The 27,287-nt window shown below is 35.4% G+C and overlaps 4 protein-coding genes across 4 annotated transcripts; 2 read left to right on the top strand and 2 right to left on the bottom strand.

Moving 5' to 3' along the window:
- The first annotated feature begins 206 nt into the window (after positions 1 to 206).
- Alg1 (ALG1, chitobiosyldiphosphodolichol beta-mannosyltransferase) lies at positions 207 to 6,746 on the top strand. The gene is made up of 6 exons (XM_019057812.2): positions 207 to 537; positions 1,033 to 1,375; positions 3,373 to 3,575; positions 4,063 to 4,218; positions 4,815 to 4,929; positions 5,451 to 6,746. The coding sequence occupies exons 1-6, from the start codon at positions 336 to 338 to the stop codon at positions 5,650 to 5,652; spliced, it is 1,221 nt and encodes a 406-aa protein (XP_018913357.2). The 5' UTR covers positions 207 to 335; the 3' UTR covers positions 5,653 to 6,746.
- Positions 6,747 to 7,450: 704 nt separating this feature from the next.
- hoip (NHP2-like protein 1 hoip) lies at positions 7,451 to 13,685 on the bottom strand. The gene is made up of 4 exons (XM_019057814.2): positions 13,542 to 13,685; positions 12,449 to 12,566; positions 10,594 to 10,731; positions 7,451 to 9,839 (listed from the first exon to the last, which is right to left on the bottom strand). Exons 1-4 carry the CDS (start codon positions 13,542 to 13,544, stop codon positions 9,715 to 9,717), a joined length of 384 nt encoding a protein of 127 aa, XP_018913359.1. The 5' UTR covers positions 13,545 to 13,685; the 3' UTR covers positions 7,451 to 9,714.
- A 1,216-nt stretch (positions 13,686 to 14,901) lies between these two features.
- Srp19 (signal recognition particle 19) lies at positions 14,902 to 18,652 on the bottom strand. Its single transcript, XM_019057813.2, has 3 exons — positions 18,489 to 18,652; positions 17,109 to 17,365; positions 14,902 to 15,471 (listed from the first exon to the last, which is right to left on the bottom strand). The coding sequence occupies exons 1-3, from the start codon at positions 18,533 to 18,535 to the stop codon at positions 15,332 to 15,334; spliced, it is 444 nt and encodes a 147-aa protein (XP_018913358.1). The 5' UTR covers positions 18,536 to 18,652; the 3' UTR covers positions 14,902 to 15,331.
- Positions 18,653 to 18,759: 107 nt separating this feature from the next.
- Positions 18,760 to 26,157, top strand: Lrr47 (Leucine-rich repeat 47). The gene is made up of 6 exons (XM_019057811.2): positions 18,760 to 19,246; positions 21,310 to 21,600; positions 21,964 to 22,197; positions 22,713 to 22,825; positions 23,899 to 24,084; positions 25,128 to 26,157. The coding sequence occupies exons 1-6, from the start codon at positions 19,079 to 19,081 to the stop codon at positions 25,369 to 25,371; spliced, it is 1,236 nt and encodes a 411-aa protein (XP_018913356.2). The 5' UTR covers positions 18,760 to 19,078; the 3' UTR covers positions 25,372 to 26,157.
- The last annotated feature ends 1,130 nt before the right edge of the window (positions 26,158 to 27,287 follow it).

Genomic DNA, 27,287 nt, shown 5'->3' with positions numbered 1-27,287 from the left:
AACACTCCTTTTTAATTAATTAACTTCAAGAAAGGGAAAATTGAATTTCATGTCATTTAGCAATTTTTTCATTTTCTTTTGTGTACTGGAGCTGATGAAAGAAGTAGTTAAATCCAAGGCTCTAGCGGATATTTTTATACCAGGGCCCAATAACTATTTTGAAAATAGTCAGCCGGCAACGTCGATTTCTTATCAGTGTTTACATTTTGTTCAACAACACCGAACCGACCACGAAGTGCGAAGTGTTGTCACAGTTGTCAATGTCGTACACTGCCATGTGGCTTTCTTATAAGTTATTTTTCAATTAATTAACTGCAACACCACTACACATAATCATGGCTCGTAAAAAAGTAACAGTGGTGGTGTTGGGAGATCTTGGGCGAAGCCCAAGGATGTTATACCACGCTCAGTCTCTCGCTAAAGAAAATTTTGAAGTTCATCTCGTTGGCTTTGCAGGATCAACTTTACCCAAAGCAATCGGAGACTCTAACAATATCACTGTCCATTATCTTGCTCCATGTCCAGATTTCCGTTCATGTAAGTTTTCCTCCTTATTTATCCTACGGTGTCTTACCAAATCATATAGATATATGCCTCGGAAATCAATGCCATGGTACCTAAATTGAACTCATCAAAATTGATCAGAAGTATTGTTTTTTGGACCCTTAAAAACATTTAAGTGAGCTTATGCATCTTTTTACATGTATGTGACCATTCAGTTTCATTACCTAATTCCCTGGAGATATTGCACAAACCTACTTTTTTCAAATGCTCTGAACCTCCAAAAAGTTGAACTGTCTGAATTGCGCTTCAGACAGAGCAGTTATTAGTCACTCAGGACCATCCCATGAATGTTGTTGTGTACAGCTTATTTTTGCCTTTCTTGTATTTCTATATACTTCAATCAGTATTTACTGCTGGTAGGCAAGGTTTGTAAGTACAAGCTGTAAGTATAATTAATATGAACATGTTTTAGGTATGAGTCCGAGATATTTGCAATTTCTAATGATTGAACTTCTCAAAAATTTTCAGACTTGCCTCTCCTGATCGCGTATCCTATCAAAGTGCTTTGGCAGAGCTTTGTCTTATTTTTATCACTGCTCCTGATCGGTCGAACCTCATTCGTATTGGTTCAAAATCCTCCATGCATTCCAACCATGCCTGTTTGCTGGTTTTTTTGTCGTCTAATGCAGTCCTGCTTCATTATTGATTGGCATAATTATGCTTATACAATTCTGGCGCTTTCTCTCGGCCAGCAACACAAGTTAGTCAAGATTTCCAAGTGGACAGAAGAGTACTTTGGCAGAAAAGCAGATGCGAATCTATGTGTCACTAAAGCCATGAAGGAGGACCTAGCAGAGAAATGGGGAATCATGTAAGTTTTCTACACCTACATTAAACTCATTGACACCTTAAATGAAAAATTATAAATTTTAACATTGACAGAATAGATGTAGAAATTAAGTATTATGCTGATAAAAACTGTATGGAGCATCTACCAGTTTTTCCTTTTTTTTCTATTTGTTAAATTGCTGAATGAATTCTTTTACGAAAAACAGCAGCTCAATTACCATTCTTTATCTTTACTGTACTTTTGTGGTCAGCAGGGTAACATTTTTACAGAATATTCAACATATGGGTGATTTCACGATAATAGGAATAGTCGTGTCGCCGTGGGTTTTGAACGACACCGGGCAAAACGATTGAAAACCAAATTAATTAATCAATAGGAATGATGTCCCTGAACCTATCCATGCTAAAAAATATGATGAATTATTATTATATTTAATAATATGAGACTTTAAAGGCCGAAAATGTCCGGTCGGTTACGCGTCGCCAACCCCGATTTTGAAGCAAAAGAGCAATTTGCGGTAACAAATCAGTACTGATCATGAACTCTTTGGCAATATTTGCTGAAAAGAGACTCTAGTGTTCAAGAAAATTGCCAGTTTGAAGTGAAATGTTTATTATTGAGCGAGAAAAGTCATAAGAAAGAGGTGTCGCCACATTTGGCAACAAATTTTTGCAGTTGTATAAAGTGCAGTGTTTATCTCGCCAGATGGAGTCAGGAGTTTCAGAACTGCCATCAAATTGTTCGCTGAAGTCTTCTTGACAAAGCTATTACTAATAAGTCACTTTTTTTTACAATGAAAACTTTAATTATTATGAAAACCAGTGATTTTTACGTGTGTAGCACTAATTCCTCACTACGCAAAAACCTCAATTTAATAGTATTAAACTAAAAGGAAGTCTCCAAAGCTTAGAAAACTTTTAAGGCAGCATTAATTCCACCTCATAACTCAAGAATTGCCAAGTTTCATCTGTTGTATCATCTTTAATCTCACATTTTTGAGTGTCGGTTACGCTGTGTCTGTTACGTAACCGACACAATTTGGCAGGGCCGCCATGTTTGCGTGGACCTCCAGCAGTCCCGCGGGAAGCGCTGATACCTGATTCAATGGCTTGTTTATCAATCACTTTAACTTTGCACTGAATCAAAATAGAGCGTGCCAAAGCTGGAAAAAGGAAGTTTAATACCTTTAAAATGAGGTAATGAAATCCTGTTAAAATTGGTGCACTTTTATTTCTAAGGTATTTCACATTTTAACTATTCCTGTTATCGTGAAATCACCCATATGATCCTACTCTTAGATCTCATGAAAAAACCCCAAAATTTGTTCAAAAGTTCAAAAAAGCACTTCAAGTGGGAGAAAAAGCTGATTAACATTTGATGGACAGTCGTGATGACTTAACTACATACATCATGTCTTCAGGTAGGCTTCAGGCAGTCAACAAATGTCGACTTCCTTGCTTCCCTACGACAAAACCCCTTATGACAAACATCCAAAAATATTGTTTTTTATGGATCCAGATTTTGGCAACTTCAAAATAGATTTTCTCTGTTAATTCAAAGCAAAAAGATTAAAAAAATTACTGGGATCTCAAGTCATTCAGTATTTTAAAAAAATGAATTTAAAAAATACTTAGCCCTTGCTGACCCATTTGGCTGCACACACAGTTCCATCATACCACCTATTCAGCCTTCTACTGGGATGTTTGAAAAATAATTTTTTTGACCCTTTTAATCCGAAGGATGGTTTGTCACGTTGCAAATGCAACCTATCAACAACCAGGGCAAGTTAAAGATAAACTCACTGCCAATGTATAGCACCAATTATTAATTATTAAATTATTTACCAAATACTTTCTATGATCAGCCATACACCTGCCGGAGCAGAAAATATGGTGTTTGCTTTCAGCTGAGGATAGCTCAGAAACGCGTACCAATAAAATAAATTCTAGTGCAAATGAATACGCAAAATTTTTTAATTCATTTTATATGCACTACTTACTAGGTCATTTTTTTCACAGAGCAACAGTCCTGCATGATCGCCCAAATGATGCATTTAATCTTATCTCAGATGAAGGGAAATCTGACAGATTTTCTGTTCGATCCATGTTAAGGGACAAGTACATGGACTTAGCAAAACTGAAGGAGAAACTCCCTGTTTTGGTTTCAAGCACAAGTTGGACGCCAGATGAAGACTTTTCCATTTTACTTCAAGCACTTCAAGGTTTGCCTCAATTTTCTACCATCATACTAGGGATATAGAAAAAGCAAGATTCTTTTATTAGCTACGGGCAATGTAAAATACAGACATTGAAAATCCTATAGATTAGTAGGAATAGTGTAAGTAGCCGTCAAAGTTAAATAGAAGAATCGTGAGGATACCTACTATAAAAGAGGCATGCATTTTTTTCTTTCTTTTTTACATTCAATGCTTTAAATCTATACATTGCATTTATTTTTAAAAAAATTTTAGCAAATATTTTCAAATAAATTGTACCTTTACTGTTATCTAAGTTCATAATTTTTAGCATCAATTTTGTTCTTTTGTAGCCTCAGTCTGCATTACTGGGCTGGAGTAAAAACTTCTTAATTTCTCACAAATTCTTGCTTCACAGGAGTTTGCAAATTCTCTTTTTTTTTCTCTCACTCATTTTTGACTGATTATGCATCGATGAACTTTTAATGGAAAAGATGAATTTTTTCTATTCCAGCCTATGATGAAGATGGCCCGTCAGAGATGTTATGTGTTATCACAGGGAAAGGTCCAGAAAAAGACTATTACAAGGAACAAATAAGAAATCGGCAGTGGAAGAAAGTCAGTATCGTCACCCCATGGCTTGACGCAGAAGATTATCCTTTATTGTTAGGTATAACATAATGATCAATCAATCAATCATGAACAAGAGAAGTGTATCATTTTTACCACCAAGTTTAAAGAGTTTGTCCCCTCAAAAAGGTTTTTATGGGTTTTTTTTTTATTTTTGTAATTTTACTTTGAAATTAATCGTCAGGTACACCGTTAAAATGGTATGCCACTTACCCATTTTCAGACCAATTCATGTGACAGCATTCCCAAGAAAAAAACATGTTTATAGAAATACTGAAACTGTGCGGATCAGATATGTTCTTTCATGCGAGGGATAACCAATCATCAAACATTTTGCGACAATGTACAGCGTTAAGAATCAAAATAGTAGGATAATTTAAAGCACAACCATACGGCAGCCCAGCTAGGAGCTTCCTGTAATTTTTGCTCACATGGAAAGCTAATAATCTTGCATGCAAGGACAAGGTTAAAATGATGACTACGGTGAGCCAAAAACCTTAGTTAGCTTTTAAAACCAGGACATGAAGGAGAGGGGGTTAAACCTGCCACAGGTGCTATTTTCGAGGTTTTGTGTCATATTTGTTAGGTACATGAGCAGTTTTCCCTTAGTAAGTATAACATTTTCTATTTTTTCAGGCGTTGCAGATCTAGGAGTGTGCCTGCATGCATCCTCTAGCGGTTTAGATTTACCTATGAAGGTAGTTGACATGTTTGGATGTGGTCTTCCAGTATGTGCCCTAGATTTTAAGTGGTAAGAATGATTTCTGCCTACCTATTTCTCTGTGTTCACAGCAAAAAAAATGTTTCGTTCGTTCTCATATGTTTGTCATCCAATATTTTCCTAGCTGTATTGATAATTTCTCATTAATTATTCTTAAGTCTCGTGCAAATATGCCCTCTCAGTAAGTCATGAGAAACTATAAGGTTCTGTCGAACAGATTCTGTATTGTGTTGATAAATTAATTAAATCAACGAAAGTCGTGAGAAAGTCTAAAAATCGCTCCAAGTTCTTTTCCCTTTGGAAATAATTGAATTCAACTGTTTCAATTCAAGCCATTGATGTGTGAGAGAGCATTGAACACAATTGACCAAACATCTTCATGAATTATCAAAAACTAGGTGCTTGAAAAGCCAATTATTGCACATTGTGGTTTTTCTTAACTTTTGACTTTCCCATTTTGACCATATCAAAAACATGTATATGACTTATGCCTTCCTCATTATTCTGCCAAACAGCCAAATTTATACATCTTTTGTTGCTTTTCCCCTCAGTTTAGGCGAGCTGGTGAGGCACGGAGAAAATGGTTTCGTGTTCAAGAATTCCTCTGATCTTCATCGCCAAATCCTAAACTGGTTTAGAAACTTCCCATCTTTGCACCAAGATAATCAGCTCATCAAAGACAATGTGAAAACATTCAGAAAAACAATGTGGCATGCTAATTGGTGCAGCAATGCTAAGCCTTTATTTTCTTAAATTAATAGTTTTTTTCTCAAGTATTAGAGCTTGGAAATGAATTTAATGAGAGACTGAAATTCATTGCGCACCCAGTAAGTGAATGTGTGTAGCAAAAAATTTGATAAGTAAGCTTAAAACTCTTGTCTTGTCACTTTGTCTGCCTTTCTTTTTCAACTATCTATTCGATTTTTCAAATCAAACCAGCAAATATTTCCCAGAAGTCACAAAACTCAAATTGAGTGTAGTACCTGTATTAGTAGAGAATCACCATGAAGCGGTCGGTTTAAATTGGCCTCCCCATCTCAGGCTTTCTTGGAGCTCTTTGGACCCAAAAACGGTGAATTTCGGAAATGTATACTAGAATAACTGAAAATGTGATTTTATTTCCAAAGAATCCCTATGAATTTAGCCTCAATTTCGTGAATCCAAAAATTTCTACCCTTGTTTAATCAAAAATTTTGGCGTTAAAACTTTATATAACTACTTTTACCGTAGTTCAGATTAGTAGAAAGGTTGACAGGAGGTGATAATCATCGAAGCAACAGCCCGCTTTCCATCCAATTTTGCCACCATTTTTGGAGGAAGTGGACGAGCAAGATGGTGATACTCTTTGTAAGAGGTACTCTACACTTGGGGAAGGAAGCAGTTTTCCACATTCAATTCACTGCAGTTCAAAACCATGAGTTAAAACCTGGTGCTGATAAATATTGTGTGCCTTAGTCACCTGGTTGATAAATGTTAGTTTGTATTTTGGCTTTTTCAATTACGATTCTAGGGAACTTTCATGCCGAACTACCATGATAACATCAATTTTACATTGTATTACACGCCCTTCTTGACATTTCCTTCTGTTCTCTTACTATGAACAAAATGATAGTACGATGAAAACACTAGTCTTTTAAAAAATATTTGTTTAAAAGAAGACTGATGAATCTGTATTGTTCCGTGGAAAGAAAATTACTGTCAAGTCTTCGGTTGAAAAATGTGTATTTTGCAAATTGTACCTATTGAGGTAAGATGAGTGCTACCTTTATTTCACAACTTGATCTGTTTTCTTTCCCACTGTCTGAAAAATAAAATAAAAACATTTAACTTAGGAAAGTTGTGCACTTTTCCTGTCTGTATTTTTACTTTATACCGTCAAATTGTGAAAAATTTAAATTTTAATCAATTTTCAATGAAGTTTATTTCAGGGACGTCGTCAGGCAGCTTTAAATAATGACTTTTTTTGGCATAATACTGAAAAAGAACTCTAGCATATTGCAGATTTCATAGTAAAATTGGGCATCTTTTAATAATATTGGTCATATCGCCAGGATGCAAGTCGGAAATTTGACTGGGATACCAAAAAAACTCCGAATTGCGACAAAAGATCAGCGTTTTGGAACTTTCAGCACCCCTGGTTGCTTTAATAGCTAACAGTTACGATAAAAATATCTGACTGCTGTGTACGGTATTACTGCCCACTACTGTCAATCTTTAATTACTGGGTCCAAGTTTTTAAGGAACTAACATTTTGATAGAATTTACATCATTAGCAGCTGTTATGACAGAGCCACAACTCTCCAGAAAAAATATTGCTGAGTGTCGTTGCGAAGATTAAAGCTGATTGGTAAAGTTTCTCTCCAAAAACAAGCATTGCTTCAGTTTAATTTAAAGTTGAAAAATTCTATATTAACAGATGCAATAACCATTTCTATAGAAATGACAGTTTGCGAAAAACTTGGACGTCAATCATAAAGTAAGGCAAGTGTATGTTGGAACAGCCCTTTAGGTCTTGCTGCTGGTAACATATGAAATAAGAAAAATTCAGACATAATCTATTCATTAATACTTATTTTATTTACACCAAGTAAGACCTAGACATTGTAAAAACTGTTGATGGTAGTTTTTAATGGGGTGAAATTTAAACTGCATATTGAAGTTAGAGAGACTTTCTTTAAATAATTAATTAAAAATATATAACTTTTGTACTGGTTTTCAGTTTTACACACTAAACTCGAGTTCTTAAAAAAAGGAGTGAGTCATCAGATAGTTGGAGCTATAAAATTTTTATGAGTATGAAAGCTTCGATTCCGGATGTAATGCTTCAACTGCAAAATTTTTGCAAGTAAATTGGCCCTGATAAAATACAATTTTAATTCTCTCTGTACAAAGATAGGTAATGAAGAATAGATAGCCATTTTTGCTAATGTGCACAGCGAAAATTTTTTTGGCAACACCCGCACATCAAAAAGCTCAGCAACAGGTGTCAGATTTTTGTGATTCTGGATGCTAAAATTTGGCGACATTGCCAAAGGCTCGAAGTGGAATTATTGAGAATTTGACTGATCTACCGAATTTTGGTCACCACAACTACAAATCTTGGCTCCAACTGCTAAGTTTTTCCTGAGAGCAGATATTGCAGTGTGCAGCCTATTGTTGGTCACAAATGTTACAATATAATGATACTGAGACAGAGAAATGAAAATAATCGCACCACATTACAAACAAAAAACATCTCAACAGTCAACAGTACCTTCTTTAAGTTGAAAAATGGTAAGAAACCGTATATAAATGTAGAGAAAACCATTCAGAATAGCTTTAATTTTACTTCAGTCAGACACTCTAAAGAAAAAATAAAAGAAAATTAAAAGTGACTCACTTCAAATAATCAATAATTAAAGAATTCTGAAGTTCGCGGATAGCGTACTTATTTTTCCAAAATGCTTTCTTGGAAGTTAGTTCATGATAGAGCAGGCAACCAATGTGCAGTTTTGTAAAAAAAAAAAAGTGCCACAGGGATAGACAAATGTGTCTTTAGTTTCGGGAAAAAAGACTACAAAATATAGAAGAGAAGTTTGACACAGCTTCTTTTGTCACGGGACCCAGCCCTTTACAACTGATTTTCCCCATAATCCGACATGAAAAAAGGATGAAACAAAAAAATCAATGTCCATCATTTATTTCGTTCTATTGTTTTAAATCGTAATATTCCATGAGTCATGAGTTGATCTAACAGATAAAAATGAATCATAATTAATTTTACCCTGTCATAAACTAGCTAACATACTGACAGTGAAACTGCAAAAATTCTTATCTCGGTTGCAATGTTTCATAATCACCGCTCCTATTTTTAATACTTAAAAGGAGACCGAACTAACAACATAGCTTAAAATTTTCAAATAATATACTCTAGAGTACCTTCATAGACAGAGTATGGCCATTTCTGTTCCGATTTTTCATTGGTCGTGTGAAAATAGGTGGAGACGATGTTCTTACAGCCGTAAATAAACAAACAAGAAGGCTGTCATCAGCAAGCAAGATTGAGGTTATGCACATCTTACATCCTCCTGTGATAAAGGTGAAAGGCAATTAAACAATTTTTTCGTGTGTTATTCGTAGATATGCTAGTTTAAATTGTTACTGCCGAATAGTCGAAATTTTTGTCAAATTTAGCTTCTTATCGATGTTACGGTGAGCCGCCATCTTGTTTGTTTATTTAAGGCCGTAAGAGCATCATGAGGCCTAAAAACTCGTTGACCAATCAAAAAGCGGAACAGTTTTCCTGTGGTAAAAAGATACGAATGGCCATACTCTTGTCTATAAAGGTACTATAATATACTCCACCTAAAGAAGAAAAATCGCCAACATATTTAAAATGTGACATTTGTTGGTACTCAGTGTACAAAATAAAGTAGGACAGGAAGTATCCAACAGTGCAAACCAAGATACTCATCTCTGCAGTTCACCATCGATATAGTTGAAATCCATGTAGAGCCTGGCAGAACTTACGACAAGAATTACTTTGACTCAAGGACGGCGAATTTGAGCATACAGTTTCCATCAGCATGAAAGAGCAAATTTATAACTGTAGATTCCACTTAAGATATTTGTCCTAATGAGAATACAAATTACTTTCTTTCTTCAGGGCAAGACTGGTGGTCAATGTAATGGGGAAAAGCAGCTGTGACTGTCATTTTATCGAATAATACAAAACTGAAAGGAGCCTTGGCTCTTCGTCATCAAGCATCTCATGGAGACGTCTTGACAACAGGAATGAGACACTCTCTGTATGATATGAGAACCGTAAGACCTAAATTAAACAAGTAGCTTTTCAATTTCCAGTTTAATGGCTTGAATTTGACTCTTGAGTTGTGATCCTTCGTTGACAGTTATTGAGCATGCAATAATAGGCCTGGAAACTCCACAAGCACGTCCAAGAGCTGAAATCAGAAAAAAGAGTTATTGAAATGACGAGAATTCCAGCATCTTTGGTATTTCAGCAGGACAAAAGCTTTTAAAAGCTTTTGCTTGTAGAAGTAAGCATAGAGCCTGTTTCAAAGAAGAATGCCCTTTATACTTTTTTTTGGGAGATTTCTTAATTTCTGCACAACTGTATTAACCACAGGATAACATTGAAGTCACTCCACAAGAGTGTAAACGATAACAAATCTGAACTCTTTGCCACTGATGCTACACCCAGTGATTCAACACTGATGTTTTCATTACACCATGGGGCGCTCAAAGAGGGCATTCTTATCTGAGAAGGGACTTGACAAGCTATTATTCATTTTTTTTTATGGATACATTGCAGCACTGTCTAATCTGTGATCAAAGAGAGCTCTTACAATTACCATGGAGATACAGCAGACATTGTGTGTCTGCAGATTCAAATCAGTTTAACACGATCCTACATCCTTACAAAAGCTATAACGAAAGAGCTACAAAATTCATCTTAAGTACAAGCCCTATTTTCTTAAAAACTGCACATAGAGAGTGGAGGGTTGAACAGAACACCATAGATAAAAGTGACGGAATTTGATAGGCACCAGAATTTTTGTGCCTGATGCAGTCTTATTAAAGATAAAGATCATCTAGAAAAAATCCATACGTACATGATGGTTTTTGCTAAAGGAAAGTCTGCTATGATTCAACTGTAAACTAAGTAAAATGATTTAAAAAAAGGAGAAATCATACCTTGTTTTGATCGTACAAATACATAGGGAACATTTTTGTCTTCACAGAGCAGAGGGAGATGTAATAAGATTTCAAGAGGTTCTGCATCTGCTGCCATCACAATGAACTCAGACAAGCCTCGGTTTAAGGTTTTGGTGGCTGAAAAACAAAAAAAAAAGAACATGAGTTAAATGGAAATCTCATTTGAATGATTAGCAATTGTGTTTAAAACAAGCACACAGACAGGGTGTGTAACAAGACAATTTTTTGACAGTACAAAACACGGAAAATATAACCACAATATATTGTCACCTTTCAGTCGAAATATCACAGGTGCCATGCGACACTTCAAAATTTCCACTGCTATTTTACTTTTTTTACAGAGAAATTGTTCAACAAAGCTCTCCAAAAATTTCACCATTCATTCTTTGTGCTGCCGATAAAATTCAGTGAAATTTTCAAACAGACTCAACAATTTCTCTCTTTCAAACAATTTTTCTGTAAAAAAATAAAATGACGTCAGAAATTTTGTAACGTTGCATAGCACTAGTGATATTTGGGCCAGAAGGTGACGATATATTAAAAAAACTAGAGAAATATGATGCTTTTCACACTGCAAATTTTACAGTTATCATTCCTTTCAAACTCAAATTCTTTCTTGGGAAGGATAGATACAACAGGATTCAGCAAGAAAACTTTTCAAGCAGTAAAACTTCTAAATTCGCCTGCCGTAACTGACAAGTATTCAAATTCCCTGTATATTCAGAGCTTTTTAGCTGGGATATCTTTGATAATTTCATGCTTCCTCCAGCTAAATAAAGTTCCTGTCCATCCTTGAGCTTAATTACTCTGCATCAATGTGATCTATAGATATCGGCTTTTCAGAGACACGCTGATAAATCAAAGTTGCAAAGAGTTTGAAGACACAGACCGTTTGCTGCAATCAGACATTTTGGCCTCATGATCACACTCACAAATATTTCCTTCTTTTACCTCACAGCTGACTGTCCTATATTAAGGCAAAAAGCCAAATTTTATGATCAAAAGTGCTATTCAACTTTCTTGAGAGTGGTTTATCAGTTGTAAGTATTTAAAAAAAAAAAAAAAAGAAATCATAATTTTTAGAAATTCCTTCTTGTTTCCTGCTATCCTACAATCAGGCATTTTCTGAACTGTTATGACCGAGAACTACGCATAGAAAACCAAGAAATTTGACACCAGCTAGATTTTCAAGTTGTTTAATGAGATGTTGTTCCTTGCAGCCTCCTCACCACGATGAGCTTTCAAAATCAAGCTCAGCATGAGCCAATTTTGAGAAAAGCAGAGCTGGATATGGAGAATAAGATTTTAAAAGCTGGCCATCAGCAACATCATATCAAATAGTATCAAAATTTAGCCAGCACTGATTGTCTTGGAATTCCGTGCATAGTCTTGTAAGTCCAAGTTCAAAAAAAAAACTCGGAGTTTTAAAAAGCTCACTTCTGATAGAAATTGGGTTAAGGGATTTTGAGATGATTAGATGTTATCTGAGATGGCAAAATAGGAAGAGAGCCAGATAAATAGGCTGAGAATAGTGTCCAAGTCAAAATCTAGTGCAAAACAAACATACCGACGGTGAAAGTCGGCAATCACATAACTCGTTTGCGGTGTCTGAAAATCGCCCCCTCTACATCACTTTCTTAAAGGAGAACAAATTGACATTATTTCTTGAAGTTTTTGCAGAATTTTCTTCGCATTGAGAAGAAAAATCATGACAGTTTTAAAGAATTGCCGTTGAGTAGTTTTGCCATTTAAAAAATAAAGTATGAAAGGAAGTCTACAACGTCGCAAACCGAGTTATGTGATTGCCGACTTGCACCGTCGATACGCTACTCACCTTCATTGGCTCCTTTCCGAAGCTGTTTGTAATTCTCTGCTTGTTGCACTAAGTTTAAAATCTTTGTAGCTAATGCTGGCTGAGCCAGAGGGTATGCTTTCGGGTTAACTTCTTCCGTCTAAAAAGAAAAACAGAATTTTACGTATTAATAACACAAATCTGCAGTCAAATCTCTCTTACTTAGAGAACATTTCCAAGATGCCATATTATGGAAATGCTGTTGAGTGGTACTGGCTTAGAACTAATCTCGGTTTAATATTTGCATCTTAACAAAGAAGGAACAAGGCTTGAAAACGAAAAGGGACGTGAACAAATCTAGAAAACTTAATGACACTAAATAGGGGTATGGTCGGATAAGTTGATATTTGTTTACCGTCAATTGGCAGGCGTTTCTACATCACTACTATCCACACGAAGACATCCAAATCTTGAAGAAGCGAGAACAAAAGTTTGGATCGATTTTTGAATATTTTCAAGCCTTTTAAACCTGAATTCTTAACCCCGCAGAATGGTCGCAGATCATGGCTGATGCACAGTTCTTTTACAACACGATCATGGGATGGATGTTTCGAAGGCGGATAATAGCAAAGGACACCTAGTGCAGAGGTGTAAAATCGTTACCTGCGCCTACAAATTGAAGGTAAACAAATGTTAATATATCTGGCGACACCTCTAGAAGTACTTCCGGGAACAGAAGACAGTATCTCATAACTTTTGGGATGGCCAAATTCTGATGTATATTGAATATAAGTCTCATAGTTGTCAAGTACATCTTCCAAATCCACATCAGGCTGGAATGCGGCACTGACAGAATGAGCGTTAACCATGTGGTGACTCTCAGAAGTGATGCCTATGAGATAAGCAATAATTACATTTATGCTCGGTCATTTTGCGTATCTCAACATTAATTAATACATAAACTCGACATTATGATGACTTAAAAAATACATTTAAATTAAAAAGATGCCTATTTCTTGAGATATGAGATACCTCTTAAGGTTAGGTTTGCCATGTGGGTCTGAAGTTAGCCGGTTATCATTTTTGTATGATACAGCAAAACTTGGAAGCGAAAATAAGAAATTCAAAAACTTACCATGGTAATTTAAATAAAACGGACACTCTAACACAGTATTTAAATGATATTTTTTTACTGAATTACAGCGTTGATTTCACCGCACGCACGTTTCAAAACGCAACACATTAACAACACATTAATTGATTAACTACAGACACCATCCATCATGTTCTGAATGCAAACATTTCATCGTTGCGCAACCACAAAAATCCTGGTGGCGGGAAATTTAAAATTAGCGGTTATAGCGCAAGCGCCCGCCAACTCTAATTCCCCACATATTCGATTTGAAATAATGTCTTGCTCAATCAGATTGGAAAATTAGGTGTTTCCCACTAAGACCTATCTCAGGAAGTGTAGGAAATGCATAAAATAAAGGATCGGAAGTCCTGTAAAAATATTTTCAATTCCTTTAACTTTTCTGTTTTTCATTAGACCCACCCAAGTACAGTATGATTCTCCTTTTTAAGATGCATTAAAAAACCCTCAACCCTACGTTTGACAAATTGATTTTTCAACTTCAGATAGACTAGTGGTTCCGAAATAATGGACCAATATAATGTGAAAGTATACTATTACACAATTTATGGTGAGTACTTGGCATGACAATAATATTAAAACCATCCGTGGATTCCTGATGTCTTCATCATAAATGCAAATATGGAACTTGAAAAGCTAACTTGAGGGGCTAGGAGGACAAGTAAGATAAGAACAATTTTTGAAATTATTGAGACATTCTCGTGATTTCAACTAAAGCTAGTTTTTAAAATATATTCTGTGAGAAATGCACTGCTAAAATCCAAGTTTAAGCATCAAAAAGAGGAATTTCCGCTGCCATAAGGCTCCATTTAATTTTAAAACTTTAATCACGCCTTCGTTGAAATAGCAAAAACTGCTCTTATCCCAATTGTCCTTCAAACCCTTCAATCAATATCCATAAAGATACTTGTTGGGTTTCCAATGAGTTGCATAACATAGGAAAAAAATTTGAATCTGTACTGTGAGAATCTTACATAACAACTCTGAAAAGATAATAATAAAGCAAGTGGTTCTTACTTGACTGTCCCAAGGATGTTACATTTATCGTCCGAGTATTAAAATATATCAACATTTCAGAATTGTGCAGATTTAGAGCATTCTGAATGTTTATTCTATAAATTTTCTTTTTTTCATGAAATTAAAAGTCATACTGCAGAAACGAGGCTGGAATGCAATGATTCGACTTATTTCAAGTTTTTAAGCACAAGATATCTTGAAACTTCATCACTGCTACCAACTGTGATAAAGCTTACAAAGGTAATGTGAGAAACATTGGTTATTGATTCTGATGAAGAGGCAAAGGCAAACTGACAGGTAGAGATCAGGAAAAAATTCTATATGGTTTATCGTAATTGTTTTCTTTTTTATTATAGAGATAAATTTTTTTACAAAGGTGAAAAACTTAAGAGAGAGAAGAGAGAGGAAAAAAAACCAACAACTTAAAATCCAATGTCACAAGAAATCCACTAAAACATGGGTTTCTAAAGAAATTTATACAAAAAGTGAACAAACTGCATTACAGTGATGCAATAAGTATCTGATTTCATTTATTCTTTGAAAACCAAAACCATCAAACATCACCCTGTACGTTTTTCTGTAAAAAATTACCTTGTAGGGAAGATCCCTTAAATTTTAGGGAGAAACAATGAGAATTTTCCTCCGCAGAAAATAAATTGGGAAAGAGATTTTGAATCAATGCAATGCACTTTGTTCCTTCATGATTCAATACATTCAATAAAAGAGAAAAAAAATGCGAGAACCTTGCCACCAAATTATCTTCTGTTCTTTTTAGCCTTTTTCCCGCCACCTTGACTAGTGCTAGGCTGTCCTCCTTGTTCGCTGCCTCCACTTTTAACATTTCTTGATTTTAACTTGGGGATCATATCACAGAGGTGGTGTAATACTGAGTCTCCTGAAAAAATAATTAAGATAAAAGAGTAAATAAATGGTGACAAAGTATCAGAATCATTGATGCATATGGCAGAAAGACAAAATTGACCCTAAAAATGTTTCTGTAAAATTCAATTGCTATCATAACAGATTTTATTCATTGATTTCCTTTGGTTTTGAGAGTGACTTTAGTGGAAGCATTTGCAGTCACTTTAATTTTATCAGCCTGTTGTATTAGGATCGTAACAACTACCTTAACTTCCGCAATTGGTGTGACTTCGTCCCCCGACTATATGGAGCCAGTCAAGTATCTACAAAAAATAGGAACTCCCATGATCAAAAATGAACTGTAGCACTGCATTTGTTCGAATAGGCTAAACAGAATTTTTTGGTCAGAATTCTTTCAACATCCGGTCCGATTTAAAGAGATGCAATGCTGTGGGTAGTGTTTAGTGGTCTAAAATGATAATTTTACTCAGTATTGAAGAAATGAATTAGTCAAAGTCTCAGATATTTGATCAGAGGATACTCCCATGTATTTCTCATGGGCTAATTTTGTAGACTCACAAATGAACTGCAGCAGGGGTGCAGGCCGATGGCAACTTTACAGATGTCCTATCATACTTTGTTCTTTTTTTGGAAAACTAGTCACCATATATTCTTAAAAACTTCCTTGATTTTTCTGCTCTGTTAGCAGGATACTCTCTATGAATTTTCAGTTGAAAGGTTAGCTTGTTTTTCTTGGAGATAGTAAAATTGGAACAGAAATTTTGAAACATGGCAATGAAGAAACATGGTTTCACAGTTTAGTCATCGATAGCTAGGGTGAAATAGAGTCCCTTTATACTGAGAGTCAAGACAATTTGAATCCATTTCTGATTGGTTCCCGTATTTTAGGCCTCCACAGTGTCACAAACGGGAATAAAGATTACATTTTCACCAATTGCAAAGATTATAATCTGGAATGGACCAGGGAATTACTGGTTCGGCAAGGAACAAACGGAATGAGAGGAGGAACGGAGAAAGGCATTTGAGAATGGGCCGATCAAAGATTACGAAAAACGTTCAATTTCTGTAATCTTTATTCCCGTTTGTGACATCCATAAGCCGAATTGTCTTGACTCTCAGTATAAAGGGACTCTAGGGTGAAATAGTTTGACTTCTTAAGGGGGAAGCTTTAATCTGTTCGCTTTTTGTTATTTTTCTTTGTTTTTGGTCATTAGGAAGAGCTTGATCATGAATTTGGGTATAAATGGGGGAGAGCCAATTTACTCAAGGAAAAGGGTTGAAAGTTACTGCACCCTTTCCAAGATGTTTGGTTTTTATTCATTTTGGTAAATCCTGATTTTTGGCGGCTAAATCTTGATTTCATAATTTTTCCAAATCCTGATTTTGGTGGAGTGAATGTAACTTCACAAAAATAGCTTGATAAAAAAATCAGATTGGACGGCCAACTTTTCTCACATCTTGCTTTTACAACCGATTTTTCTTCAAATCCTGATGAAATTGGGATTAAGTCCTGATTGACCTCAAATTCTGATAAAATCGGGAAAATCCTGATGCTAAACACCTTGTTCATTATATCTGCACAGTGGTCAGTATATTTAGCTATGTAAAGCTGTAAGCCAATCAAGAAGAAAAAAACAAGACATTTCTCACTTGTAGCAAGTTCCTCTTTGAACGGTGTTCCATCATCATTTTTCAACTGAAGTCGAATGCAGCCTCTTTGATTCAGCTCTTTGCCCCTCTCTCGGCAATACAATTTATTTTCAACTCCTACTCTGAAACCTGCAGCGGTAAGAACATCACGAATTTCTTGATGGGTTGGATTGTCCACTGCTTTCTCCTTAGGAACTCTACGTCCTTCTGCAAGAGTCTTCTTTCGGTTTAAGTATGCAGGGTAAATACGAATCCATCTGCAAAGGAAACGGAGGAATTAAAAAACCACGAATACATGCACAAATTTCGGTGCCATTGGTTTTATACTGTTCTATCATAATACCTACACAGGGCTCTTACTTACTAGCAAATTAATACAATTAAAAAAAAAAACAAAAAAACAGGTAGGTCCCAAATCTCATCATTACTCAGTTCAAGCAAAAATTTTCAGCCAAACTGAGAGGATGGTGCAGAATTACCACTTCACTACACAGAAACAAAACTTCTTGAGTGTACACAGCTCCTTGGTCTAAAGGCCACTCTTAAACCTCTCCGGTCTGCAGCCATTTGGTCCCGGCTGCCATAGCAGGTTCGCGTGTTTATGCCGAAAATCGGCCGATGCTAGTTCCCAGAGAGTCAACTAGAGGCTGCCACACAATGGCAGGGTCGGAAATATCGGACAATGGATCTGCACACAAGCTTAAGTCTTGAGTGACAATATCCAATATCAGACCTGATTGAATTTTTGAGATGTCAGATGTACCTGACTTTGGACTAAAAAGAATTAAAAGTGACATCGTCTGACCAGGCTGTACAGGAGCTATTAAGAATAATATCTAAAATCAAATTCAAATACGTTAATTTCACTTCAAGTACAAATCTATTACTAAACCGAGAATTACCACCGACTACAATCCTAAACTTACTACAAACTACTGTGCTACTGTATCCTGCACTTACCTGCGCTACAATCTCTTACTAAACCGATAATTTGGGCAGATATAATTTTATTTGTTTAACTATTACAAAATAAAAATAATCATACTTAAACCGGCAGTTGCTTGTACAGTTTATGTTAGATTTAAAAATTTTATAACAAGAAGGCAATAACTCATCAAAAGCACTGAGCTGATCATCGCCTATTATGAGCGGACAAGGTATGGTGTTCCATTGCCTTCCTCTGCAATCTTAACTCTTAGAATTAAATTCTACTGTTAGATATAGAAATAAAGATTGCATTCATTTGCAAGTGATAAAATCACTTGCAAATGAATTAAAAGGAGTATGAGGCACGAATCCGTTGAGTAGTAAGCAGATGTCAGCTGACCTACCAAAGCTTCCACTTAGTTACAAAAATAAACAGTGTAATGTTAAAATTACCTTTCTTTATCGCTGTAAGGACGATCAGTGATGGTGACGAAAGCCATGGTTACACGTTTTAACTTTAAGTCTTACAGGAAAAGCATTTTTAAAATATGTAAATATGTAAACTGTTTCAGAGGTTTTGATGTTTACTGTGTTTACTTGAGCTTTTCTTATCAACCTATTACCTAACCTTAAATTTGACGCGTCACCAAGAAAACGATGCGATTCAACATCAAACATTTCCCCGAATATAATCTAATCTAATGATGATAACCAATACCCCTGTGATAACATTATAAACGGTTTTTGCTTTTTGTAGAGCCAGAGACTGAATTTTGTTGAATTCAATGTACAATCGTACCGTCTATTAAACAATTAATAATTATCAATCTAGTTTGTGCTTCATGAGAATCACGTAATATAGTGCTCGATCTATTTTTTCCCGTAGTTTCCTCCGCCGGTTTTCCAAGTAGTGCTTTTCAGGTCTCATCTTCATGCAATGAATAGTTCCTAAACCACCACACAATTTGGTTGTCGCATCTTCATTTCTATTCTTATTTTTTATTCAAAGCCTTTTCTTAACACCGTACTTTTCATAGTTCACAATGCGTATCATCGCAATCGTCAGACTACTAATACGAGATGATCCGTCAAGAACTGCGCAACTTCGTGCCTCCAAAACAGCTCTCAGTCTTGGGACAAGTCCAAACTCTAAGGAGGGGAAAATTTTACTTTTGCAATCACTTCAGAATAAAACCGGGATGAAGTACAAGGTAAATAATATTAGTTCAGTTTCTTGTACGTCCTCTACTTTTTCCAAGTATACTTACTTAGTCATGCCCGAAAGTCTTAGTTCAGAATAATAGATCGGGGTTACACACTACCCTTGCTCCAGCAGAATTATTATTGGTAATCTCTCAAGGAGAACATATGGACCTGCTGCCTCCATTTAGGCTGAATATTTTTTACAGACTCTATGGACCAATTCACTAACCTATTTTCTTTCGTTTTCCTGAATGCGCAATAGGAAATGCGTATGTATATCCCAAAAGCTGCAATTTCAGTGGCTGATTTTATTGTATGGCACGTAACTACCCTTGAGCAGACCCTCATACCGACTCTCCAGTCGTCAAAGTCTGCTGGAGCCCTTCTGTAATTGAGGCACTGGATGCAAAAAGGGCACTTCTCGGTTGCAGCGTTTCAGAGTCTCCTCTATTATTTCATTCATTGTACGGAAAGTGAATGCATCCATGTCACTAAACAATTTTACCGAATATTTCTAATGATTCTACAATTCTCTGTGGAAAGAATTCGGGAAAAATCACCCATTCAATTCTCCTCCAAGGGATTAATTAACAATGGAGATTCTGAAACACCGCAAATGAGGAGTGCCCTTTTCGCATCTAGTGCCTCAATTTGATGTCATGTTACCTTTAAACAGTGTTCCCAGGTGCTCCTATCTTGAAAAGTCCGTACGCTCTCCGGATGGGCTCGTGTACGTCCGTGCCGCTCCGTGCTTCGTGCTCCGTGAATCGCCTCCCGCGATTTTTAAATATTATGAACTATAGTGGTGGATCTTGATAAATGGGAATTCTTGTTCAAAGTATTGTGAACGTTTAGCCATACTTACTAAACATCAATTCCTATAAGAACTTCCATGATTTTTCCTCTCTGGGCAAAGCAAATTCTGAGAAAATTTCAAGGAATGATGTTGATTTGTTCTCTTTTAAAAAATACCTAGCAGTGATTTTTGAATGCTGCGAACAAACTGTTGTAGCTACCTGTGACCAAATCATGCTTGAATAGCGACATTCAAGTACCTATGTCCTCTAGAAAGCATTGGCAGGAAAAAATAATCGGAACAATTATAGGTACCTAAATCAAAAAGCAATTTAATTCAAAAGAAAGGAGTTGACTTTTCATGAAATTCATCCCATTGAACTGATTGAATAGCACATAAATTATTGCAAAAAGTACTAAATCAGGTCCTGTATGATACCTGGGTTTTATTCGTGGCTTCTTTATATCAGTAACATTGGCGAAATTGAGAAATAAAAATTAGAGAAAATGTCAGAGTGATCAAACACAAAAGCACAACAATACAGAAAACAGGGACGGACCTTAAATGAAATGACTGAATTTTGATAAGAATACAATATAATTAATGCAAAAAGTATCTAATTTGTTCCTGAACGATACCCGGCTTTCATACTAAACATAATTGTATCAATAACTTACGCAAAAGTAATAAATATTGCAAAGAAAAGCGGATAAATAGACGCACAGACAGGGCCGGGCGAGCGTACGGACTAAATAAGATAGGGAAAAATTTTCTCATAAGGTTTTGATCCGTACGCTTGGGATCATTGCCTTTAAATTTGATGATCAGCTTGTCGACCTTTTTTCATAATCAAACGATAAGCACATTTTCTCTACAGTATGTAAGGAATAGCTCCATCCAGTTGGACGAATAAGGACAGAACTGACTCCTTCAAGCAGGTCATTGAACTGGTTCTATATGTCTATTGACAACTGTAGAATTGTGTACTCGTTCATTTTGTTCACTTGTTTTTTCTAGATCAATTGGGCTCACCAAATTGACCTGCGAGTAGCCAGCATTTATATGTTCCTTCATCCTTAATTGTTTCTCTCCCATTGGCTGTTCAAAATTAAGCAAAAAACAAGAGGAAAAAAAACAGCAATACCCCATTGCTGTATATGAAATAAGTTATAACTCATCTCAACAATGTATTTCTCATTTTCACAGGCACAGTTGATATGATTTATTTCAGTGCTTCAAATTTTAACTATACAACAATTTTTTTCCCCTCTGTAGATCGAAAAGAATATAGAGCAGATTTTCTCTCGCTTTTTGAGTGAAGGTAAAGTTACGATTCGACTGAAGATTCCTGCACATGATATAATCATAAGTGGAGATCCTGTGGAACTCAAAGGATTTTTGAAACTGTTGAAGTCTGCTTTGGAAAATGAAGAAGTTAAAATGCCCACAGTTGTTGCACGCAAGACCATGCATGTCTTACCCCCATCCAATTTGAGGTTGGCATTCGCTGGTAGGGGACAGTTTACTGCAACAACTAGTCTGCCACTAGCAACTAAAGAATTGTCTGTAAGCACTTCTTTCATTAACTCAGAATCTAAAGTAAATCCCTGACTTCTCTCTCCAACAGAATATTTTTTAAAAGGGTACCTTCATACCATTTTTCTTGGATAGTGTTCAGTAATGATAAAGAAAAGTCCTCTTTTCTATTGTAATTATTGGCATTCAATCGAATACAATTAGAAAGCCTGATCGATCCCCCCCCCCCTCCCTGTTGAGGAAAACAGGGCTAAGTTTATAAATTGAAAAACTACATTTTGTCAAGACTCCTCCATACTTAAGTGGATCAGTAAATTAAGTTATGCCTTTCATTCAAGTTAAAGATTTTCCCCCTTCTTTCTTCCTGACCCACTGTCTCTTTGTTACTTTCAGATCACAAATAATGCACTGCTAAGATTTGATCCGAGGATTGGTCGACTGAAATTCTTACAGGTCTTAGATCTAAGTGGCAACTTACTTAGCTCCCTCTCAGAGGAATTATCGTCTCTGAATGTTATCGAACTGAGGCTCAGAGGAAATCACCTCGGCTGCACCAATAACTTTCGATGGATGAAGCCAGGAAGTCTAAGAAGATCCCTTAAGTATTTAGACCTAGGAAAAAATCAAGTAAGTAACATTAAAGGTCAAGTTAAGTTTTGCTTTCACCTTGACAAGAGTTTTTCTAAGCACTTTAAGATGAGAAAATGCAATTTATTTTGAAAAATTAAAATGATACATTTTATAATTAACTACTTACCGATCATGCCAAAATAGTCTAAAATATGTAAAAATATTTTCAAATCGTTGGTAGAAAAATTTTGCAATTTTATTCATCATTCAGAGGTTTCACAAGACCTTCAATTCCTTACCAAAAACCTCCAGAAAAATTCCAGTGTTTGAAAATTTGCTTTTTTTAATAAATGGACTACATTTTGCAATGAGGAACCACTATTTATAGCTCATCTGTGAAGCGTACTATAATTTCTAAAACGAGTTTGAAATATCAGTTCCTTATTGCAAAAGATGGTCAAGGATGCCCTCATTGAAAATAGATGTATTGCAATTTCCTCGCGCTTATTGATGTGTCTGACTGTCTTGTTCTAATTTTTTTTTTTTTTTTTCTCTTCCCTCCCCATTTTCAGTTAGAGCATATTCCATGTGAAGTCACCAGATTTTTTGAGCTGATCACTCTGAAAGTGGATGATAATTATCTCACCAATCTTCCAAATAGTATTGGTTATCTAAGTAAATTAAGGTAAGCAACAAATGCAGTTTTGAAACATGAGACAAGTTTAAAAATAAAGCACTAAGTTGCATCAAGTTTGAAAGGAAAAAAAGAAGTATGAAATTACCTTCGTAAGACTCAACGCTAAAGACAAAGTTTAATAACTGTTCTCTTATTCATGATATTTTTCTCAACTTAGAATTCTTAACAAGAGGACCAGTTGAATTTAAAACTAACTCATTTTTCTCCATGAAGCACACCAACTTGGTGCATTTCTATGTAACTCCGTCCACATGTGGAATGGTGTCATTAACTCCTATTGCTTGTAATATTAAAGCCCAGAGTGATCATTCTCTTATATTTCATTTCTACCCTTGATTTTAAGTAGGATGAACTTTCATTAAAGTCAGATTAATATTGAAGTTTTGGCTTCCTGAAAATTTTAGTTCATTGATTTTCTTCCGGATATTAGGTCATTTTTCTCAGTGAAAATTATTGTTCTTCTCAAAACATCAATCTTTTCAACGAAATTAGAAATCCTTACCATGTATTGCGGGATTGAAATTAAACTGAACCAGAAGATCAATATGATATTATCGTGTAATTTTTTCTTGCAAGGGTCTTGAAAGGAAACATAAGACAAGCTTTTCATTTTTATTTCTCATGTAATCATAATATCGTATGCACAACAGGGGTTCATAAAGTGCTGAATCAGCTAAGGGTAGGAGAAATGTAAAGGCATCCAAAAAGGGGAAAAAAAATTTGAAGGCACATGGGGAGACTTTCCTTTTCTCAACTTTACTATTATTTCTTTGCATGAACGTGTTTGGTGAAAGAAACCATTAGACGCATTATTTTTTGCAAAGGAAACTGGGTAACGCACTCTTATATGAAAAGAAAACTGCACAGTCTGCTCTTTAATGTGTAAAAAATAGTGATGTACGCAGTCTAATGTGGACAGTAATGCAAAGGCTGCTTAACGGAATAACTATGTAGTTGACTTCTGGTACATGTTATTATCTTTGTTTTTTTTCTTCTTCTTTTTTTTGGACAATGTATTCATTTCATCACGAATTGTAAGTATTAATTCTTCTCTGTCTTAGGTGTTTCAGCGCCTCAAATAATCAACTCACCGTACTTCCATCCAGTATTGTCAAATTGAATTTGACAACATTGAATCTTTGTGATAATCAATTTATGATCCCCGAATTGAACTTCGTTGATCCATCGCGACTACTAAAAGTTCCTACATTAAAGAATGCTGCCAGCAAGATAGTCATTAAAGCATCGTATGTTTCTTTTTCTCAGTTTTTCTTATTAATTTGTTTCTGTAATTTTTTTTTTTTTTTTTCAATTCGATATCAAACATATGACATGAATGAGGTATAGAAGGAAGTATAACTTTTTTCTTATTTCTTTTTGGTGCATGACCCTTGCTTCATTAAAGAGCTGATTTCTAAATTTTACTTTTTAATCTTTAAAAGTCTCAAAACTAGATTCAAATCCTGTGATTCACGCAGAAGGATTTCAGTCAATACATGCTTTTAACCTTTTTGCGAAACTTCTTGAAAATTATTGGAGAAGAATTAAATTAAGAAAAAAATGTTTTGCACCTCTGTTAAATTCTGTATCCAATGCTGCCCCTGGTTTCAACTGATTCATCAAACATTCATTCAGCTAGATTTTACTTGGTATTAGATGCTGGGCAGGGGTGCACAAACTTCCTAATCGAGTGACCATAAAGACAAGGCAGCTCATCGGTAAAAATCTGAAGTCTGTGGCTACTGCAGATCGCTGAAGCGTTTCATTTGCAAGTTTTGTTCTAATATTGCGGTGAAATGTATGTATTTTTTACAAAATTGCAGCAATCTGTGAATAAAGGTTAAAAAAGTGTCATAATTTATTTTTTGGAAAAATGGGGTTTCTAAAATGGAAAGTCTAGTCAAAGAAGTGATGGGCCAGTCTGAAATATGGGATTACCAAGAACTTTCTATACCCCTGGCACAGAGTGTTCAATTTTCTAATTATCAAATTGTGCAGAAAAAAAAAATTACACCTCCAAGAGTTGGTGCTCAAAATTTTCTTTGCTCATAATAATTTTCTCAGTGAAACCATAATGAGAAAGTCTATAACAGAATACCTGAATTCTGACTTGGCTAATGGTCCATTGGTCAAAATTCTCTTGCTCCAAAATTCTCCTCCACTCTATCTCTTTAATTACAGATCCATGCATCATATCAAGGAAGTAAATGTTAATTTCTCACAACTTGAATTATTGTATTTTTATCTCAACCTCTTCACCTTTAATGTATTGTTTGTCACCTTGTTTCAGGATTCCACACTATGAAGGACACACGCCACTCGATGTAATATACCACCTTTGTTCTGCGTTCTACTGCATTTGTCGCAAAGCAGTTTTTGACTCGAAATGCACATATGTTCTCCTCTACAGCCTAAGGAATATTTCCAGTGAATTCTTCTATGACAGTAGTAGTGATCATTTGATCCCGACCAGGTTTGGTGTATGCTCATCTGCATGCTACACCAAACTAACCAACATAGCTGCAGCTTTGTGATGGTGATCAGCTGTCATAAAATTGATGACTGCAATTTTGTTGATTCTTTTGCTGTTAGGATGCTTTTCTAATTCTCTTGCATTGAAGTCTGTCTGTCTCTTTATCTCTTCCATTTAAGTGGATAACTGTGATATTAATCATCAAAACCTCTTTTATATCAATGCTTAATTGTTTAGCCGTCCCTTTTTTAGAATCGCCAATGTCTTAATGTGATGTTGATAACACAAAATTTATATGTTTTTGAATCATTATATTGAAATGACGAAGATCTCCTATGTGGGCAGGAGGTCAAAACATGGATTGTTTTAATAATTTTGCATCATTGATTGTGTTTAGAGGAAATTTTAGTGTCATTTTAGTTATAAAAATAAGGCTAAAATATTAAGGTTTGTCACTTTACTAGGATCGTTAGCTTTTTTGAAAAAAATTCTCTCCTTCCCTGAATAAAGTTCCATTCATAAGCTGGAGACAAAGTCTTTTCATAAATAAGCTTCCAGTTTAATTACTTTTTTTGTTTTTGTTTTTTTTTTTTTTTTTTTTTTTTTTTTTTTTTTTTTTTTTTTTTTTTTTTTTTTGTGCCCATTTTCTCTATTCTCTTGAAAAAATCCTTTAATGGATCCAGAAATGTGATTAATTTTTTCTATCGCTCTTTTTTTTACAATTTTGCATTTGCTGAAATGATTCTTCTACTTGATCAATTTTATTGAAATTCCATGCGATTTTTTCTCATTATTTTTAAACAATGTCTACTTAAGGTATCAAATAAATTTCTGTTGTATGTTTTTACCTAAAATGTTCTTATTTTATGGACCAGTAGTTGTTGACTTAAAATTTTCTGGTCTCTAGGCGCTGCTGCCAAACAATTTAATATCCAGCCCAAAATCTTTCGTCTTTTAAAAACTAACAGAAAACTGCAGAAAGCTTGTCATGTCTCAGTGAAGACAAACATACAGGTATATTTTTATCCATTAACTCCTCCTTTTAATGCCCTTATAAATAATCACTGAAATACAGTATATTCTGCAGACCACTGAAACTCTAGTAGATACTTTTCCTACCTTATTCAATTAGTCGTCAATAAGTGATGGCAGAAATCACTCCATGCCCTCCAGAATTCCAGAGTGACCAAAAAACAGATCATTAAAACATGACTGCGATCGAAATTATATGTATAATTAAAATAAAAAAATTCCAGATCTGTTGTATGCAACAATTTGAAAGTACTTTGTACTGGAACTAAGTGAACAGAAAATTTTGTCTGCAGAAGTCGATCGAAAATCTCCGTCGTGGAAGCCTCAAAATGCGTCCAAATAGATTTAAAATTTCCCAGGGAAGGTCCCCCGGACCTCCTTTTGGACCGCGGATATCGAATGCCCCCCAAACTCCCCAATAGTGGGAGACCAAGCCTGATTTAGTGTTTGTGCACTGATAATGTGGTGATCTTAATCGCAGCATCGGCAAATGCCACATCCGCGTAAGAAGGAAAACTTTTGCGACCGCGTTCGTCATCAAAATACCTAAACTTACCTACCCAATTGAGAATAACTATCGATGAGAAGCCTGTCTTCATGATTCAGTTAACATGTCCCTTACTTTAAAACTGGAGTCTTCGAAAGGAGGATATGGAATCGATCGACATGAATCCACGCCCGAGAACCGATCAACACCACTTTGACTGACAAATTATTAAAAAACTGAAATTAATTCGATCGATTCACGGATATTGTCAATCAACTCACGGGTTTGTCGATCGATTCACGGTTATCGATCGAATCACGTCGTCCAGTTCTCGTTTTTATTTTTCTATTGATTCATGTAGATATCGAATGAACATCGTTGTTTCAACAATTTGTCAATTGATTCACGTTTCACTTTTCGGTTCATTTATGTCGATTTAATTCACACCCTCGGCCGCT

The sequence above is a fragment of the Bemisia tabaci genome, chromosome 8 (assembly GCF_918797505.1).
Source record: "Bemisia tabaci chromosome 8, PGI_BMITA_v3".
In the NCBI taxonomy this organism is placed as follows: Eukaryota; Metazoa; Arthropoda; class Insecta; order Hemiptera; family Aleyrodidae; genus Bemisia; species Bemisia tabaci.
The sequence above is the reverse complement of the archived record's forward strand: the minus strand, read 5'-3'. Positions and strand labels throughout refer to the sequence as shown.

Excerpts from the sequence above, each read along its gene's own strand:
- Srp19 (XM_019057813.2), bottom strand. The coding sequence starts at position 18,535 with ATGGCTTTCGTCACCATCACTGATCGTCCTTACAGCGATAAAGAAAG. Across the intron at positions 17,366-18,488 it reads CCTTACAGCGATAAAGAAAG|ATGGATTCGTATTTACCCTG; the intron begins GTAATTTTAACA and ends TTTCCTTTGCAG. Across the intron at positions 15,472-17,108 it reads CAAAGAGGAACTTGCTACAA|GAGACTCAGTATTACACCAC; the intron begins GTGAGAAATGTC and ends TTATTTTTTCAG.
- hoip (XM_019057814.2), bottom strand. Across the intron at positions 10,732-12,448 it reads TCGGAAAGGAGCCAATGAAG|CCACCAAAACCTTAAACCGA; the intron begins GTGAGTAGCGTA and ends TTTGTTTTTCAG. Across the intron at positions 9,840-10,593 it reads ATTTGTACGATCAAAACAAG|CTCTTGGACGTGCTTGTGGA; the intron begins GTATGATTTCTC and ends TTCTGATTTCAG.
- Lrr47 (XM_019057811.2), top strand. The coding sequence starts at position 19,079 with ATGCGTATCATCGCAATCGTCAGACTACTAATACGAGATGATCCGTCA. Across the intron at positions 22,198-22,712 it reads TAGACCTAGGAAAAAATCAA|TTAGAGCATATTCCATGTGA; the intron begins GTAAGTAACATT and ends CCCCATTTTCAG. Across the intron at positions 22,826-23,898 it reads GGTTATCTAAGTAAATTAAG|GTGTTTCAGCGCCTCAAATA; the intron begins GTAAGCAACAAA and ends TCTCTGTCTTAG.
- Alg1 (XM_019057812.2), top strand. The coding sequence starts at position 336 with ATGGCTCGTAAAAAAGTAACAGTGGTGGTGTTGGGAGATCTTGGGCGA. Across the intron at positions 538-1,032 it reads ATGTCCAGATTTCCGTTCAT|ACTTGCCTCTCCTGATCGCG; the intron begins GTAAGTTTTCCT and ends AAAAATTTTCAG. Across the intron at positions 1,376-3,372 it reads GCAGAGAAATGGGGAATCAT|AGCAACAGTCCTGCATGATC; the intron begins GTAAGTTTTCTA and ends TTTTTTTCACAG.